Source organism: Salvelinus namaycush, chromosome 14 (assembly GCF_016432855.1).
Source record: "Salvelinus namaycush isolate Seneca chromosome 14, SaNama_1.0, whole genome shotgun sequence".
NCBI lineage: Eukaryota > Metazoa > Chordata > Actinopteri > Salmoniformes > Salmonidae > Salvelinus > Salvelinus namaycush.
Window position 1 is genome coordinate 697,421 of NC_052320.1, and position 18,994 is coordinate 716,414.

Here is an 18,994-nt window from a genome sequence, read left to right on the forward strand (position 1 = left end):
TCAGTAGATCAACTGGGCCACGTGCAGTTCAGTAAATCAACTGGGCCACGTGCAGTTCAGAAGATCAACTGGGCCACGTGCAGTTCAGAAGATCAACTGGGCCACGTGCAGTTCAGAAGATCAACTGGGCCACGTGCAGTTCAGTAAATCAACTGGGCCACGTGCAGTTCAGAAGATCAACTGGGCCACGTGCAGTTCAGAAGATCAACTGGGCCACGTGCAGTTCAGAAGATCAACTGGGCCACGTGCAGTTCAGTAGATCAACTGGGCCACGTGCAGTTCAGTAGATCAACTGGGCCACGTGCAGTTCAGTAGATCAACTGGGCCACGTGCAGTTCAGTAGATCAACTGGGCCACGTGCAGTTCAGTAAATCAACTGGGCCACGTGCAGTTCAGAAGATCAACTGGGCCACGTGCATTTCAGTAAATCAACTGGGCCATGTACAGTTCAGTAGATCAACTGGGCCACATGCAGTTCAGTAAATCAACTGGGCCACGTGCAGTTCAGAAGATCAACTGGGCCACGTACAGTTCAGTGGATCAACTGGGCCACGTGCAGTTCAGTAAATCAACTGGGCCACGTGCAGTTCAGAAGATCAACTGGGCCACGTACAGTTCAGTAGATCAACTGGGCCACATGCAGTTCAGTAAATCAACTGGGCCACGTGCAGTTCAGTAAATCAACTGGGCCACGTACAGTTCAGTAGATCAACTGGGCCACATGCAGTTCAGTAAATCAACTGGGCCACGTGCAGTTCAGAAGATCAACTGGGCCACGTGCAGTTCAGTAAATCAACTGAGCCACGTGCAGTTCAGTTGATCAACTGGGCCACGTGCAGTTCAGTAAATCAACTGGGCCACGTGCAGTTCAGTAGATCAACTGGGCCACGTGCAGTTCAGTAGATCAACTGGGCCACGTGCAGTTCAGTAAATCAACTGGGCCACGTGCAGTTCAGAAGATCAACTGGGCCACGTGCAGTTCAGAAGATCAACTGGGCCACGTGCAGTTCAGAAGATCAACTGGGCCACGTGCAGTTCAGTAAATCAACTGGGCCACGTGCAGTTCAGTAGATCAACTGGGCCACGTGCAGTTCAGAAGATCAACTGGGCCACGTGCAGTTCAGAAGATAAACTGGGCCACGTGCAGTTCAGAAGATCAACTGGGCCACGTGCAGTTCAGTAGATCAACTGGGCCACGTGCAGTTCAGTAGATCAACTGGGCCACGTGCAGTTCAGTAGATCAACTGGGCCACGTGCAGTTCAGTAAATCAACTGGGCCACGTACAGTTCAGTAAATCAACTGGGCCACGTGCAGTTCAGTGGATCAACTGGGCCACTTGCAGTTCAGTAAATCAACTGGGCCACGTACAGTTCAGTGGATCAACTGGGCCACGTACAGTTCAGTAAATCAACTGGGCCACGTACAGTTCAGTAAATCAACTGAGCCACGTGCAGTTCAGTAGATCAACTGGGCCACGTGCATTTCAGTAAATCAACTGGGCCACGTGCAGTTCAGTAGATCAACTGAACCACGTACAGTTCAGTAAATCAACTGAGCCACGTGCAGTTCAGTAGATCAACTGGGCCACGTGCAGTTCAGTAAATCAACTGGGCCACGTGCAGTTCAGTAAATCAACTGGGCCACGTGCAGTTCAGTAGATCAACTGGGCCACGTACAGTTCAGAAGATCAACTGGGCCACGTACAGTTCAGTAGATCAACTGGGCCACGTGCAGTTCAGTAGATCAACTGGGCCACGTACAGTTCAGTAGATCAACTGGGCCACGTGCAGTTCAGTAAATCAACTGGGCCACGTGCAGTTCAGTAGATCAACTGGGCCACGTACATTTCAGAAGATCAACTGGGCCACGTGCAGTTCAGTAAATCAACTGGGCCACGTGCAGTTCAGTAGATCAACTGGGCCACGTACAGTTCAGTAGATCAACTGGGCCACGTACAGTTCAGTAAATCAACTGGGCCACGTGCAGTTCAGTAAATCAACTGGGCCACGTACAGTTCAGTAAATCAACTGGGCCACGTGAAGTTCAGTAGATCAACTGGGCCACATGCAGTTCAGTAGATCAACTGGGCCACGTGCAGTTCAGTAAATCAACTGGGCCACGTGCAGTTCAGTAAATCAACTGGGCCACGTACAGTTCAGTAAATCAACTGGGCCACGTGCAGTTCAGTAAATCAACTGGGCCACGTGCAGTTCAGTAAATCAACTGGGCCACGTACAGTTCAGTAAATCAACTGGGCCACGTGCAGTTCAGTAAATCAACTGGGCCACGTGCAGTTCAGTAAACAGACATGTAGAACAAGGAACCATGTCAGAGAAGCATGTTTGTTCTACATAGCATATTTCTGTCTGAACGTTCTACAACGTTGTGTCCCGCTAAACACGCTCCTGTGCAAACAAGGCGAAAGACCCAAGGATGGTTCCATCTACGTCACGGAATGTTTGCTGTGAAAAAAGGCCAAAAAAAGGAAGTATCCCCTTTTGACAATTTTACCTGACTTTTTACGCCTGAAATCTCACCGTTTTTCTTATGAAATATTTTCGAGTGCTAGAGATCTGCATCTAACTACATCAGAGAATATAAAACCTTCCAAAAGTTGATGTACATTTCCCATCACTTCTCACCAGATCAACTGAAAGGTTTGCTGTGGAAAAACCCCAAAAGAGGAACAAACCTCTCGCCAATTCACTTGCCTTTGTTGTTGTTGTTGCATGACATCTCAGCTCTACTACATTTTGCATGACACTTACTAGTTATTCCTAAATGTCCATCTGCTGCTGATCTTATCCTTGAATCGAAACCAAATTGTAATTAAACATCTATAAGTGACTAATTAACCTAGAAATGACTAAATGTTGGAGTTCCGTGTCATCGAGGTCATGAGGTCACACCGGGGTCAGAATGGCACAGCTGCCATCTCTCCCCGGTCCTCAGACTAGAGTCCTGTTCACAATGTAGGAAACAGACCAAAATGATTCAAAACAGAGTGGGAGGTGTTTTTTTTTTTTTTAAACGTTCCACAACATTGCAAAACATTTTGCTACGGTGTACCGTAATGACCACGATTGTGAGGTCGTGTCTACACTTGATATGTCAGTGCTTCATGGTAGTGTGTGTGTGGAGTGCTATGTTTATTTTGGCAATAGTAGGTTATTTCCATACCTGTGGTTCAGGAGAGAGACCAGGACAGCCTTTCAAATCCCTCGTGTTTACACTTGACACTTACATGTGACTTCGGAATACAAAGATCGCATTAAAAGGTCGCTTTGTGGTCTGATTATATTCAGATCTGTCTGAACACTTCAGGAGGTGGTACATTGGGGGTGTAGCAGGTAGCCTAGTGGTTAGAGCGTTGGGCCAGTAAGCGTAAAGGTTGCTGGTTCGAATCCCTGAGCTGACGAGGTAAAAATCTGTCATTCTACCCCTGAACAAGGCACTGTTCCCCGGTGCAGATTTCTCTTCAGTCTGGAAGCAATCAGGCTACTGAAAGTGTGTACAGTGGGAGATGACAGTCTCCCAGCACTCCTCCCAAAAGTTTCCTGAAAATGTGTTTTGGCCAAGTGTGTGAAGAACATGTAATTTATAAGGCCAGCTAGGCCTTATAAATGCTAGCCAGTTAGCTAATATTTAGAAAAAAATGTTTTTGTTTGGCTAACAGAGTTATGCTAACCCTTTTGCAAACCCTTTAGCGTTGCTGGCTAGCTACAGAGGTTAGCTTGCTGGTTAGCTATTGCCATCAGTTGTTGTTGTCATTTGTGATATTTTGCCTATTACACCGTTTGTAGAATGCATGCTGGGAAAAGGCCGCACTGTGGACACAGTAGACACATTTAAATGTAGGTGTAGACAGAATGACACGGTCAAAATGGCATGATCAGAATAGTAAAGTTGCACGAACTGTCAAGTCTAGACACAACCTCTGCTGACAAGACACTCAGAGGCACGTGACTTCTAAAGAGCTGCAAGACCAGACGCTTAATTACCGTAGTCTTAATTAGGTTTCAGTTTATTCAGTTGGCCCCCGTCTCTTGTTTGGGTAAAGTATTCAGCTTCTTTCTCTCTGGTGACACATATCCCCCCTTTCTATCAGAACACATACCCCCCCTTTCTATCAGAACACATACCCCCCCTTTCTATCCGAACACATATCCCCCCTTTCTATCAGAACACATACCCCCCCTTTCTATCAGAACACATACCCCCCCTTTCTATCAGAACACATACCCCCCCTTTCTATCCGAACACATATCCCCCCTTTCTATCCGAACACATAACCCCCCTTTCTATCCGAACACATACCCCCCCCCTTTCTATCAGAACACATACCCCACCTTTCTATCCGAACACATACCCCCCCCTTTCTATCCGAACACATACCCCTCCTTTATATCAGAACACATCACCCCCCTTTTTATCCGAACACATATCCCCCCTTTCTATCCGAACACATACCCCCCCTTTATATCAGAACACATTCCCCCCCTTTCTATCCGAACACATACCCCCCCCTTTCTATCCGAACACATTCCCCCCCTTTCTATCCGAAAACATATCCCCCCTTTCTATCCGAACACATTCCCCCCTTTCTATCCGAACACATACCCCCCCTTTCTATCCGAACACATATCCCCCCGTCCTTTCTCTCTCTGGACACATATCCCCCCGTCCTTTCTCTCTCTGGACACATATCCCCCCGTCCTTTCTCTCTCTGGACACATATCCCCCCGTCCTTTCTCTCCCTGGACACATATCCCCCCGTCCTTTCTCTCTCTGGACACATATCCCCCCGTCCTTTCTCTCTCTGGACACATATCCCCCCGTCCTTTCTCTCCCTGGACACATATCCCCCCGTCCTTTCTCTCTCTGGACACATATCCCCCCGTCCTTTCTCTCTCTGGACACATACCCCCCCTTTCTATCCGAACACATATCCCCCCGTCCTTTCTCTCTCTGGACACATATCCCCCCGTCCTTTCTCTCTGGACACACAACCCCCTGTCCTTTCTCTCTCTGGACACACAACCCCCTGTACTTTCTCTCTCTGGACACATATCCCCCCGTCCTTTCTCTCTCTGGACACATACCCCCCCTTTCTATCCGAACACATATCCCCCCGTCCTTTCTCTCTCTGGACACATATCCCCCCGTCCTTTCTCTCTCTGGACACACAACACCCTGTCCTTTCTCTCTCTGGACACATAACCCCCCGTCTTTTCTCTCTCTGGACACATATCCCCCTGTCCTTTCTCTCTCTGGACACATAACCCCCTGTCCTTTCTCTCTCTGGACACATAACCCCCCGTCTTTTCTCTCTCTGGACACATATCCCCCTGTCCTTTCTCTCTCTGGACACATATCCCCCTGTCCTTTCTCTCTCTGGACACATATCCCCCCGTCCTTTCTCTCTCTGGACACATATCCCCCCGTCCTTTCTCTCTCTGGACACATATCCCCCCATCCTTTCTCTCTCTGGACACATATCCCCCCGTCCTTTCTCTCTCTGGACACATATCCCCCTGTCCTTTCTCTCTCTGGACACATAACCCCCCGTCCTTTCTCTCTCTGGACACATAACCCCCTGTCCTTTCTCTCTCTGGACACATATCCCCCCGTCCTTTCTCTCTCTGGACACATATTTCCCCCCTTTCATATCACATTTCCCCCCTTTCTATCTGGACACATATCCCCCCGTCCTTTCTGCTGACAACATTAAGAATTTACACTGAACACACAAATTAAGATTTTACTGAGTTACACTTTACATGAGGAAATCAGTCAACTGAAATTAATTCATTAGGCCTTAATCTATGGATTTCACATGACTGGGAATACAGATGTGCATCTGTTGGTCACAGATACCTTTAAAAGAAGGTAGGGGCATGGATCAGAAAACCAGTCAGTATCTGGTGTGACCACCATTTACCTCATGCAGCGCGACACATCTCCTTCACATAGAGTTGATCAGGATGTTGATTGTGGAATGTGGAATATTGTCCCACTCCTCTTCAATGGTTGTGGAAAGTTGCCGGATATTGGCGGGAACTGGAACAAGCTGTCGTACACGTCGATCCAGAGCATCCCAAACATGCTCAATGGGTGACATGTCTGGTGAGTATGCAGGCCATGGAAGAACTGGGACATTTTCAGCTTCCAGGAATTGTGTACAGATCCTTGTGACATGGGGCAGTGTATTATCATGCAGAAACATGAGGTGATGGCGGAAGATGAATGGCACGACAACGGGCCTCAGGATCTCAGCACGGTATCTCTGTGCATTCATGTTGCCATAGATAAAATGTAATGGTGTTCATTGTCTGTAGCTTATGCCTGCACCATACCATAACCCCACCGCCACCACGGGGCACTCTGTTCACAACGTTGACATCAGCAAACCGGTCGCCCACACGACGCCATACCCGCTGTCTACCATCTGCCCGGTACAGTTGAAACCCGGGATTCATCGGTGAAGAACACACTTCTCCAGCGTGCCAGTGGCTATTGAAGGGGAGCCCACTGAAGTCGGTTACGACACCAAACTGCAGTCAGGTCAAGACCCTGGTGAGTATGACGAGCACACGGATGAACTTCCCTAAAACTGTTTCTGTTAGTTTGTGCAGAGATTCTTTAGTTGTGCAAACCCCCAGTTTCATCAGCTGTCCGGGTGGCTGGTCTCAGACCGATCACACAGGTGAAGAAGCCGGATGTGGAGGTCCTGGGCTGGCGTGGTTATAGTGGGTGGGTGGGTGGTTATACTGGGTGGCTGGTCTCAGACGATCACACAGGTGAAGAAGCTGGATGTGGAGGTCCTGGGCTGGCGTGGTTATAGTGGGTGGGTGGGTGGTTATACTGGGTGGCTGGTCTCAGATGATCCCACAGGTGAAGAAGCTGGATGTGGAGGTCCTGGGCTGGCGGTTATAGTGGGTGGGTGGGTGGTTATACTGGGTGGCTGGTCTCAGATGATCCCACAGGTGAAGAAGCCGGATGTGGAGGTCCTGGGCTGGCGGTTATAGGGCCATGAAGGTTCGGATAGCTTTTTTCCCTTAATAAATAAAATCATCACTTAACTGCATTTTGTGTTTACTTGGGTTATCTTTGCGTAATATTTACATTTGTTTGATGATCTGAAACATTTAAGTGTGACAAATGTGCAAAAAAATAAGAAATCAGGAAGGGGGCAAATATTTTTTCATCAATTGTTTACAGACAGATTATTTCACTTATAATTCACTGTATCACAATTCCAGTGGGACAGAAGTTTACATACACTAAGTTGACTGTGCCTTTAAACACCTAGGAAAATTCCAGAAAATGATGTCATGGCTTTAGAAGCTTCTGATAGGCTAATTGACATCATTTGAGTCAATTGGAGGCGTACCTGTGGATGTATTTCAAGGCCTACCTTCGAACTCAGTGCCTCTTTGCTTGACATCATGGGAAAATCAAAAGAAATCAGCCAAGACCTCATAATTTTTTTTTTAGACCTCCACAAGTCTGGTTCATCATTGGGAGCAATTTCCAAACGCCTGAAGGTACCACGTTCATCTGTACAAACAATAGTACGTAAGTATAAACACCATGGGACCACACAGCCATCATACCGCTCAGGAAGGAGACGCGTTCTGTCTCCTAGAGATGAATGTACTTTGGTGTGAAAAGTGCAAATCAATCCCAGATCAACAGCAAAGGACCTTGTGAAGATGCTGGAGGTAACATGTACAAAAGTATCGATATCCACAGAAAAACGAGTCCTATATCGACAAAACCTGAAAGGCCTCTCAGCAAGGAAGAAGCCACTGCTCCAAAACCACCATAAAAAAGCCAGACTACGGTTTGTAACTGCACATGGGGACAAAGATCGTACTTTTGGGAGAAATGTCCTCTGGTCTGATGAAACAAAAATAGAACTGTTTGGCCATAATGACCATTATTATGTTTGAAGGAAAAAGGTGGAGGCTTGCAAGCCGAAGAACACCATCCCAACCGTGAAGCACGGGGATGGCAGCATCATGTTGTGGGGGTGCTTTGCTGCAGGAGGGACTGGTGCACTTCACAAAATAGATGGCATCATGAGAAAATAAAATTATGTGGATTTATTGAAGCAAAATAGATGACATCATGAAGAAGGATAAGTATGTGGCTATATTGAAGCAACGTCTCAAGACATCAGTCAGGAAGTTAAAGCTTGGTCGCAAATGGGTCTTCCAAATGGACAATGACCCCAAGCATACTTCCAAAGTTGTGGCAAAATGGCTTAAGGACAACAAAGTCAAGGTATTGGAGTGGCCATCACAAAGCCCTGACCTCAATCCTATAGAAAATTTGTGGGCAGAACTGAAAAAGCATGCGGGAGCAAGGAGGCCTACAGACCTGACTCAGTTATACCAGCTCTGTCAGGAGGAATGGGCCAAAATTCACCCAACTTATTGTGGGAAGCTTGTGGAAGGCTACCCGAAACTGTTTGACCCAAGTTAAACAACTGAAAGGCAATGCTACCAAATACTAATTGAGTGTATGTAAACTTCTGACCCACTGGGAATGTGATGACATTTCACATTCTTAAAATAAAGTGGTGATCCTAACTGACCTAAAACAGGGAATTTTTACTCTGAATACATGTCAGGAATTGTGAAAAACTGAGTTGAAATGTATTTGGCTAAGGTGTATGTAAACTTCCGACTTCAACTGTATATACACCTGTTCTAAAAGTTGTGGAGAAGTACAGATCAGGGATGGGTTATAAAAAAATATCAGAAACTTTGAACATCCCACGGAGCACCATTAAATCCATTATTAAAACATGGAAAGAATATGGCACCACAACAAACCTGCCAAGAGAGGGCTGCCCAACAAAACTCACGGACCAGGCAAGGAGGGCATTAATCAGAGAGGTAACAAAGAGACCAAAGATAACCCTGAAGGAGCTGCAAAGCTCCACAGTGGAGATTGGAGTATCTTTCCATAGGACCACTTTAAGCCGTACACTCCACGGAGCTGGGCTTTACAGAAGAGTGGCCAGAAAAAATCCATTGCTTAAAGAAAAAAATAAGCAAACACGTTTGGTGTTTGCCAAAAGGCATGTGGGAGACTCCCCAAACATATGGAAGAAGGTACTCTGGTCAGATGAGACTAAAATTTAGCTTTTTGGCCATCAAGGAAAATGCTATGTCTGGCGCAAACCCAACACCTCACATCACCCCGAGAACACCATCCCCACAGTGAAGCATGGTGGTGGCAGCATAATGCTGTGGGGATGTTTTTCATTGGCAGGGACTGGGAAACTGGTCAGAATGGAAGGAATGATGGATGGTGCTAAATACAGGGAAATTATTGAGGGAAACCTCTTTCAGTCTTCCAGAGATTTGAGACTGGGATGGAGGTTCACCTTCCAGCAGGACAATGACCCTAAGCATACTGCTAAAGGAACACTTGAGTGGTTTAAGGGGAAACATTTACATGTCTTGGAATGGCCTAGTCAAAGCCCAGACCTCAATCCAATTGAGTATCTGTGGTATGACTTAAAGATTGCTGTACACCAGCGGATCCCATCCAACTTGAAGGAGCTGGAGCAGTTTTGCCTTGAAGAACAGGCAAAAATCCCAGTAGCTTGATGTACCAAGCTTATAGACACATACCCCAAGAGACTTGCAGCTGTAGTTGCTGCAAAAGGTGGCTCTATAAAGTATTGACTTTGGGGGGTGAATAGTTATGCACACACAAGTTTTCTGTTTTTTTGTTCTTATTTCTTGTTTGTTTCACAATAAAAAATATTTAGCATCTTCAAAGTGGTAGGCATGTTGTGTAAATCAAATGATACAAACACCCCAAAAATCTATTTTAATTCCAGGTTGTAAGGCAACAAAATAGGAAAAATGCCAAGTGGGGTGAATTCTTTCACAAGCCACTGTACATGTATGTATTATGTTAAATATGGATTATTCCCTTTGTATTTACAAAATATAGTCATTTTTTAAAAGGAAAACTGCAATTTGTGGACAGACATACACCCTATCTGAAAATAAACTTTGTTATGAAAAATAATCTGGAGCTGGTTTCCCAGACATGGATCAAGCCTAGTCCTGGACTAGAATGTACTTTCAATGGAGTCTACACTCCGTGTACAAAACATTAGGAACACCTGCACTTTCCATGACATAGACTGACCAGGTGAACCCAGGTCAAAGCTATGATCCCTTATTGATGTCACCTGTTAAATCCACTTCAAATCAGTGTAGATGAAGGGGAGGAGACAGGTTAAAGAAGTATTTTTAAGCCTTGAGACAATTGAGACGTGTATTGTGTATGTGTGCCATTCAGAGGGTGAATGGGCAAGACAAAATATTTAAGTGCCTTTAAACAGGGTATGATAGTAGGTTCCAGGCATTCCGGTTTGAGTGTGTCAAGAACTGCTGTTTTTTTTAAAAAGAGGACAAAGAAGGCTGATACGAATTGTGCAGAGCAACAGAAGGGTTACACTTAGTCAACTGACAGTCCTGTACAAAATTGATGGCCAAAGACCTATAGAAAGAAAGCACAACTCATCGTACCTTGACACGAATGAGGTATGGCAGCCGACGACCTTACAGAGTTCCACTTCTTTCAGCAAAAAAACAAGAAACTGCGGTTGCAGCGGGCTAAGGAAGAAAAAAAGCACTGGACACTAGAGGATTGGAAAACATTGCCTGGTCTGATGAATCCCGGGTCCCTGCTGTTTCACACTGACGGGAGGACTAGGGTCTGGAGAAGACTTCATGAGTACATCTAAGGTGCAGCGTGTCATCATTGCAGGCTGGTGATGGTGATGTAATGGTGTGTGATGGTGATGTGATGGTATGTGATGGTGGTGTGATGGTGATGTGATGGTGATGTGATGGTGGTGTGATGGTGGTGTGATGGTGATGTGATGGTGTGTGATGGTGGTGTGATGGTGATGTGATGGTGGTGTGATGGTGATGTGATGGTGGGTTTCACATTGATAAAAGTGGAGCAACGTTTGAATGTCAAAAGGATATCTGAACATCATTGCCAATCAGGTGCATCCCTTCATCACAGCAGTGTATCCATCTGCAAATATATTTTTCTCAGCAGGATAATGCCCGATGCCACAAGGATTGTCCAGGAATGGTTCCACGAACATGACAGTGAACTCAGCTTACTGCAGTGGCCTGCCCAGTCAATACGTCTCAATCCAATTGAGCATCTGTGGGATGAGATGGAACGAACTAGTCGGAGTATAGATCCACTACCAGCCAACTTGACACAACTGTGGGAAGCATTGGAGTCAACATGGGCCAGTATCCCCTGTGGAACGCTTTCAACACCTTAGTAGAGTCTATGCCCTGAGGAATTGAGGCTGTTCGGAAGGCAAAGGGGGGTGCAACTCAATATTAGGAAGGTGTTCCTAATGTTTTGTACACTCAGTGTATATTCAGAATAGATTTTAGTCCAGGACTAGGCTTAATCTCTGTCTGGGGAATCGGTCCTACAGTATGTACTGCTTAACAGCAGCAGAGACAGGAAGGGGACCAGACAGAGTGAGGGGACTTGACTTGGGACAGGAAGGGGACCAGACAGAGTGAGGGGACTTGACTTGGGACAGGAAGGGGACCAGACAGAGTGAGGGGACTTGACTTGGGACAGGAAGGGGACCAGACAGAGTGAGGGGACTTGACTTGGGACAGGAAGGGGACAGAACAGAGTGAGGGGACTTGACTTAGGACAGGAAGGGGACCAGACAGAGTGAGGGGACTTGACTTGGGACAGGAAGGGGACCAGACAGAGTGAGGGGACTTGACTTGGGACAGGAAGGGGACCAGACAGAGTGAGGGGACTTGACTTGGGACAGGAAGGGGACCAGACAGAGTGAGGGGACTTGACTTGGGACAGGAAGGGGACCAGACAGAGTGAGGGGACTTGACTTGGGACAGGAAGGGGACCAGACAGAGTGAGGGGACTTGACTTGGGACAGGAAGGGGACCAGACAGAGTGAGGGGACTTGACTTGGGACAGGAAGGGGACAGAACAGAGTGAGGGGACTTGACTTGGGACAGGAAGGGGACCAGACAGAGTGAGGGGACTTGACTTGGGACAGGAAGGGGACCAGACAGAGTGAGGGGACTTGACTTGAGACAGGAAGGGGACAGAACAGAGTGAGGGGACTTGACTTGGGACAGGAAGGGGACCAGACAGAGTGAGGGGCCTTGACTTGGGACAGGAAGGGGACCAGACAGAGTGAGGGGACTTGACTTGGGACAGGAAGGGGACAGAACAGAGTGAGGGGCCTTGACTTGGGACAGGAAGGGGACCAGACAGAGTGAGCGGACTTGACTTGGGACAGGAAGGGGACCAGACAGAGTGAGGGGACTTGACTTGGGACAGGAAGGGGACCAGACAGAGTGAGGGGCCTTGACTTGGGACAGGAAGGGGACCAGACAGAGTGAGGGGACTTGACTTGAGACAGGAAGGGGACCAGACAGAGTGAGGGGACTTGACTTGGGACAGGAAGGGGACCAGACAGAGTGAGGGGCCTTGACTTGGGACAGGAAGGGGACCAGACAGAGTGAGGGGACTTGACTTGGGACAGGAAGGGGACCAGACAGAGTGAGGGGCCTTGACTTGGGACAGGAAGGGGACCAGACAGAGTGAGGGGCCTTGACTTGGGACAGGAAGGGGAGGAGTTCAGTTCACAGTATGTTACCCAGAAGCACCAGGGACAGAGTGGATTAAATGTTGGTTGTCCATCTTTCAGTCCAGAGCTGTTCTGGAGAAATGTTGGCACGATGTTGGCATGATGTCTACTATATGAGAACTAAGACACACCTGTCCAACATACCTGGAAACGGACTTGAAACACACACACACACACACACACACACACACACACACACACACACACACACACACACACACACACACACACACACACACACACACACACACACACACACACACACACACACACACACACACACACACACACACAGACACAGAATGTGTATTAGTGGGATTGTGTGTATTAGTGGGTTTGTGTGAACTCAGCAGGGAGACACCCTAACATAGAAGGAGTACCATTCACCACCTACAGGCGGTGCCAGAGTGGCAGGGCCTTTCAAACTGGAAACACCAAAACTCACAGGGGTCGTCCCGAATGGCACCCTATTCCCTATGAAGTGCACTACTTTTGACAAAAAGGGCTTTGTTAGTGCACTATTGAGGGAATAGGGTTCCACATAGAGAACTTTAAACACAGTTGATGATTTGATTGAGAGTTTGCTCGAGGTTTGTGTTGATGGTCAAGGGTTTCTGTTTATATATGTACAATAAAATCATTATCACAGTTTAACAAAATATAAAATAAATAACATTAATAATACTAAGTTTTAAAGCATTTTTGAGTGACAACAAGTCTAGTAAAGACCTAGGCATCATATTCAGTCTTCTAACTACAGACATGTGTTGTCATCAAACTCCATTTCCCATGAAACAGTTCTTTAACTGTTAACAGACTTTTGTATGTTTTTTTTATTTATTGTGAGTCTTTTTCTTTTTTTGCACCTGGGATGGAAAATCTCTTAGCCCCCGTTACCACCCTGATCGATCGACCAACCACAGCTCATCCCGATGCCTCTGATAGCCAATCACAGCAGTGAGGTGAGGGAGACAGTGGACAGGTCAAAGGTGACAGTTCAAAGGTCAGAAGCGGAGTAGAGCAGCAGTGTCCAGGCGGTCCGGTCCGGCAGAAGGGGTCAGGGTCGGGAACGTTGTGTCTTTAATGTTGTGTGAACGTTGCGTGAACGTTGTGTGGACGTTGGAAAGTCACCAGTGTCTTTATTGCCGAGGTTCTTTTATCTTCTCAAATCGGGACGTTTTGTCAGGAGAAAATAAAACAATAACATACTGCATGTTATCTGGAACAAAGGAGATTGTTATACTGTATGTAAATGTGAGTACCAGCGAACAGTAGAATGATATCCAACAGAAATAATGTCTCTGTCTCCCACGTCTTGTTTTATTCTCCGTGAACAACCCTGTGTCTTCCAGTTACCTTGGCTTGTCAAAATGGAACCCTATTCCCTATATAGTGCACTACTTTTGACCAGAGCCCTATGTGGGTAGTGAACTACATAGGGAACAGGAAATCCCTAAGTGGCACGATGAAGTTCATTAAAAATAGAAAAAGTGAAAGGGTTGGGCAACAAAAAACATCCTACAGAAAAATCACAAAAACAAACATTATAAAAATCCCCAACAGGATAGATATTTTCTCCTTAAGTGGTTACGGAATGGAGAGAGACAGAGACAGAGGGGAGTGGAGTGGATGGAGAGATAGAGACAAGGGATAGAGATGGAGTGAGACAGAGAGAGAGGATGAGAGAGAGGATGAGAGAGAGAGAGAGAGAGAGACAGAGGAGTCTGAGAGGGAGAGAGAGCATGATAGAGTGAGGAGAGAGAATTGTGAGAGGGAGAGGAGGGACAGAGAAAGAGAGAGAGAGAGAGACAGAGGAGTCTGAGAGGGAGAGAGAGGGGAGTGTGAGAGGGAGAGAGAGAGGAGTGTGAGAGGGAGAGAGAGAGGAGTGTGAGAGGGAGAGAGATAGAGAGAGAGTAGTGTGTGTGAGTGAAATGTTGTGAACCTATGACTCTGAGGAGATGCGGGAAGCACGGCTGAACCTATGACTCTGAGGAGATGCGGGAAGCCCGGCTGAACCTATGACTCTGAGGAGGTGCGGGAAGCCCGGCTGAACCTATGACTCTGAGGAGGTGTGGGAGCCCGGCTGAACCTATGACTCTGAGGAGGTGTGGGAGCCCGGGTGAACCTATGACTCTGAGGAGGTGCGGGAAGCCCGGCTGAACCTATGACTCTGAGGAGGTGTGGGAGCCCGGGTGAACCTATTACTCTGAGGAGGTGCGGGAAGCCCGGCTGAACCTATGACTCTGAGGAGGTGTGGGAGCCCGGGTGAACCAGTGATCTGTATATAGACGAGTTGAGGAAACGAGGATAGGAGTCTCTGTGCATTAAGGTATATATCTGGAGCTGGGCGTCCTCAAAGGTGTGGGGCGTAGGCTCCTGTATCTTCCTGTTAATCACCTCTCTCACCCGGGAGTCCAGGCTCACCTAGGGGATAGGGGGTTGGAGAAGGGGATGTAGGGAGAGAGAGAGAGAGAGAGAGAGAGAGAGAGAGAGAGAGAGAGAAAGAGAGAGAGAGAGAGGAGTGTGAAAGGCAGAGAGAGAGAGAGAGAGGAGTGTGAAAGGCAGAGAGAGAGAGAGAGAGGAGAGAGAGAAAGAGAGAGAGGAGTGTGAAAGGCAGAGAGAGAGAGAGAGAGAGAGAGAGAGAGAGAGAGAGAGAGAGAGAGAGAGAGAGAGAGAGAGAGAGAGAGAGAGAGAGAGAGAGAGAGAGAGAGAGAGAGAGAGAGAGAGAGAGAGAGAGAGAAAGATTAGCCTTGGACTCTCAAAAAACAATGTGAAAAAAAACACTTAAACTACCAGCAAAGAAACTAAAGAGCATCAACACAGTGGGTTTCCATAGAGGCATGTTATGGTATGATTTACAACACAGTGGGTTTCCATAGAGGCATGTTATGGTATGATTTACAACACAGTGGGTTTCCATAGAGGCATGTTATGGTATGATTTACAACACAGTGGGTTTCCATAGAGGCATGTTATGGTATGATTTACAACACAGTGGGTTTCCATAGAGGCATGTTATGGTATGATTTACAACACAGTGGGTTTCCATAGAGGCATGTTATGGTATGATTTACAACACAGTGGGTTTCCATAGAGGCATGTTATGGTATGATTTACAACACAGTGGGTTTCCATAGAGGCATGTTATGGTATGATTTACAACACAGTGGGTTTCCATAGAGGCATGTTATGGTATGATTTACAACACAGTGGGTTTCCATAGAGGCATGTTATGGTATGATTTGGTACAGTATATACACTACATGACCAAAAGTATGTGGACACCTGCTCGTCCAACATCTAATTTCAAAATCATGGACGTTAATATGGAGTTGGTCCCCCCCTTTACTGCTATAACAGCCTCCACTCTTCTGGGAAGGCTTTCCACTAGATGTTGGAACATTGCTGCTATAACAGACTCCACTCTGCTGGGAAGGCTTTGCACTAGATGTTGGAACGTTGCTGCTATAACAGCCTCCACTCTTCTGGGAAGGCTTTCCACTAGATGTTGGAACATTGCTGCGGGGAATTTGCTTCCATTCCATCCAGCCACAAGAGCATTAGTGAGGTCGGGTACTGATTTGGGCGATTAGGCCTAGCTCGCAGTCGGTGTTCCAATTCATCCCGAAGGTGTTCGATGGGGTTGAGGTCAGGGCTCTGTGCAGGCCAGTCAAGTTTATCTACAATGATCTCGACAAACCATTTCTGTATGGACCTCGCTTTGTGCACTGGGACATTGTCATGCTGAAACAGGAAAGGGCCTTGCCCAAACTGTTGCCACAAAATTGGAAGCACAGAATAGTCTAGAATGTCATTGTATGCTGTAACGTTAAGATTTCCCTTCACTGGAACTAAGGGGCCCGAACCATGAAAAACAGCCCCAGACCATTATTCCTCCACCAAACTTTACAGTTGGCACTATCCATTTGGGCAGGTAGCGTTCTCCTGGCATCCGCCAAACCCAGATTAGTCCGTCGGACTGCCAGAAGGTGAAGCGTGATTCATCACTCCAGAGAACACGTTTCAACTGCTCAAATCAAATCAAATCGTATTGGTCACATACACATATTTAACAGAGACTGGCTGAGTGGTGATGGTATCTCTCTGACTAGGAGACTGGCTGAGTGGTGATGGTATCTCTCTGACTAGGAGACTGGCTGAGTGGTGATGGTATCTCTCTGACTAGGAGACTGGCTGAGTGGTGGAGGTATCTCTCTGACTAGGAGACTGGCTGAGTGGTGATGGTATCTCTCTGACTAGGAGACTGGCTGAGTGGTGATGGTATCTCTCTGACTAGGAGACTGGCTGAGTGGTGATGGTATCTCTCTGACTAGGAGACTGGCTGAGTGGTGATGGTATCTCTCTGACTAGGAGACTGGCTGAGTGGTGATGGTATCTCTCTGACTAGGAGACTGGCTGAGTGGTGATGGTATCTCTCTGACTAGGAGACTGGCTGAGTGGTGATGGTATCTCTCTGACTAGGAGACTGGCTGAGTGGTGGAGGTATCTCTCTGACTAGGAGACTGGCTGAGTGGTGATGGTATCTCTCTGACTAGGAGACTGGCTGAGTGGTGATGGTATCTCTCTGACTAGGAGACTGGCTGAGTGGTGATGGTATCTCTCTGACTAGGAGACTGGCTGAGTGGTGATGGTATCTCTCTGACTAGGAGACTGGCTGAGTGGTGATGGTATCTCTCTGACTAGGAGACTGGCTGAGTGGTGATGGTATCTCTCTGACTAGGAGACTGGCTGAGTGGTGATGGTATCTCTCTGACTAGGAGACTGGCTGAGTGGTGATGGTATCTCTCTGACTAGGAGACTGGCTGAGTGGTGGAGGTATCTCTCTGACTAGGAGACTGGCTGAGTGGTGATGGTATCTCTCTGACTAGGAGACTGGCTGAGTGGTGATGGTATCTCTCTGACTAGGAGACTGGCTGAGTGGTGATGGTATCTCTCTGACTAGGAGACTGGCTGAGTGGTGATGGTATCTCTCTGACTAGGAGACTGGCTGAGTGGTGATGGTATCTCTCTGACTAGGAGACTGGCTGAGTGGTGATGGTATCTCTCTGACTAGGAGACTGGCTGAGTGGTGATGGTATCTCTCTGACTAGGAGACTGGCTGAGTGGTGATGGTATCTCTCTGACTAGGAGACTGGCTGAGTGGTGATGGTATCTCTCTGACTAGGAGACTGGCTGAGTGGTGATGGTATCTCTCTGACTAGGAGACTGGCTGAGTGGTAATGGTATTTCTCTGACTAGGAGACTGGCTGAGTGGTGGCGGTATCTCTCTGACTGACTGGTGGGAAAATGCTGGTTCCTGGTCTATCTCATTCTTGACATCTCCCACATCGTAGTGCTGCTGCCATGGTCTATTTATGTCCCAGGCTGCAGGAGAGGAAGGGCGCCAGGGGGCAGTGTGAGTGTGTGCGAGTGTGTTTGGGAGAGGTCGAGAATGGGATGCCAGAGGGCAGCGATTTATAGTTTCCTGTAGCCAACTTTTATAACACTGTGAGAAAGAGAGGTAAGTAGCCTTGGCTTGTGTGAGTCGGAACATCTCCTGTTTCTGTAGTGAGACAGCTTGATGTACAGGACACCCCCTGGACAGGACACTAGTCTATCTCCTGTTTCTGTAGTGAGGCAGCTTGATGTACAAGACACCCCTGGACAGGACACTAGTCTATCTCCTGTTTCTGTAGTGAGGCAGCTTGATGTACAAGACACCCCTGGACAGGACACTAGTCTATCTCCTGTTTCTGTAGTGAGACAGCGTGATGTACAGGACACCCCCTGGACAGGACACTAGTCTATCTCTTGTTACTGTAGTGAGACAGCTTGATGTACAGTACACCCCCTGGACAGGACACTAGTCTATCTCTTGTTACTGTAGTGAGACAGCTTGATGTACAAGACACCCCTGGACAGGACACTAGTCTATCTCCTGTTCCTGTAATGAGGCAGCTTGATGTACCAGGACACCCCCTGGACAGGACACTAGTCTATCTCTTGTTACTGTAGTGAGACAGCTTGATGTACAAGACACCCCTGGACAGGACACTAGTCTATCTCTTGTTACTGTAGTGAGGCAGCTTGATGTACCAGGACACCCCCTGGACAGGACACTAGTCTATATCCTTTTTCTGTAGTGAGGCAGCTTGGTGTACCAGTACACCCCCTGGACAGGACACTAGTCTATCTCCTGTTTCTGTAGTGAGACAGCTTGATGTACAGTACACCCCCTGAACAGGACACTAGTCTATCACCTGTTACTGTAGTGAGACAGCTTGATGTAC

At 47.4% G+C, this 18,994-nt stretch overlaps 1 protein-coding gene across 3 annotated transcripts in view; it reads right to left on the reverse strand.

The window, feature by feature from the left end:
* Positions 1-14,542: 14,542 nt before the first annotated feature.
* Positions 14,543-18,994, reverse strand: part of rgs19 (regulator of G protein signaling 19) — a 107,748-nt gene continuing 103,296 nt past the window's right edge. For all 3 annotated transcript variants that reach the window (XM_039007774.1, XM_039007773.1, XM_039007775.1), the window contains one exon: positions 14,543-15,128. In XM_039007774.1, coding sequence (XP_038863702.1) covers positions 14,940-15,128 — 189 coding nt within the window. In that variant the 3' untranslated portion in view covers positions 14,543-14,939. The remainder of the gene's footprint in view (positions 15,129-18,994) is intronic.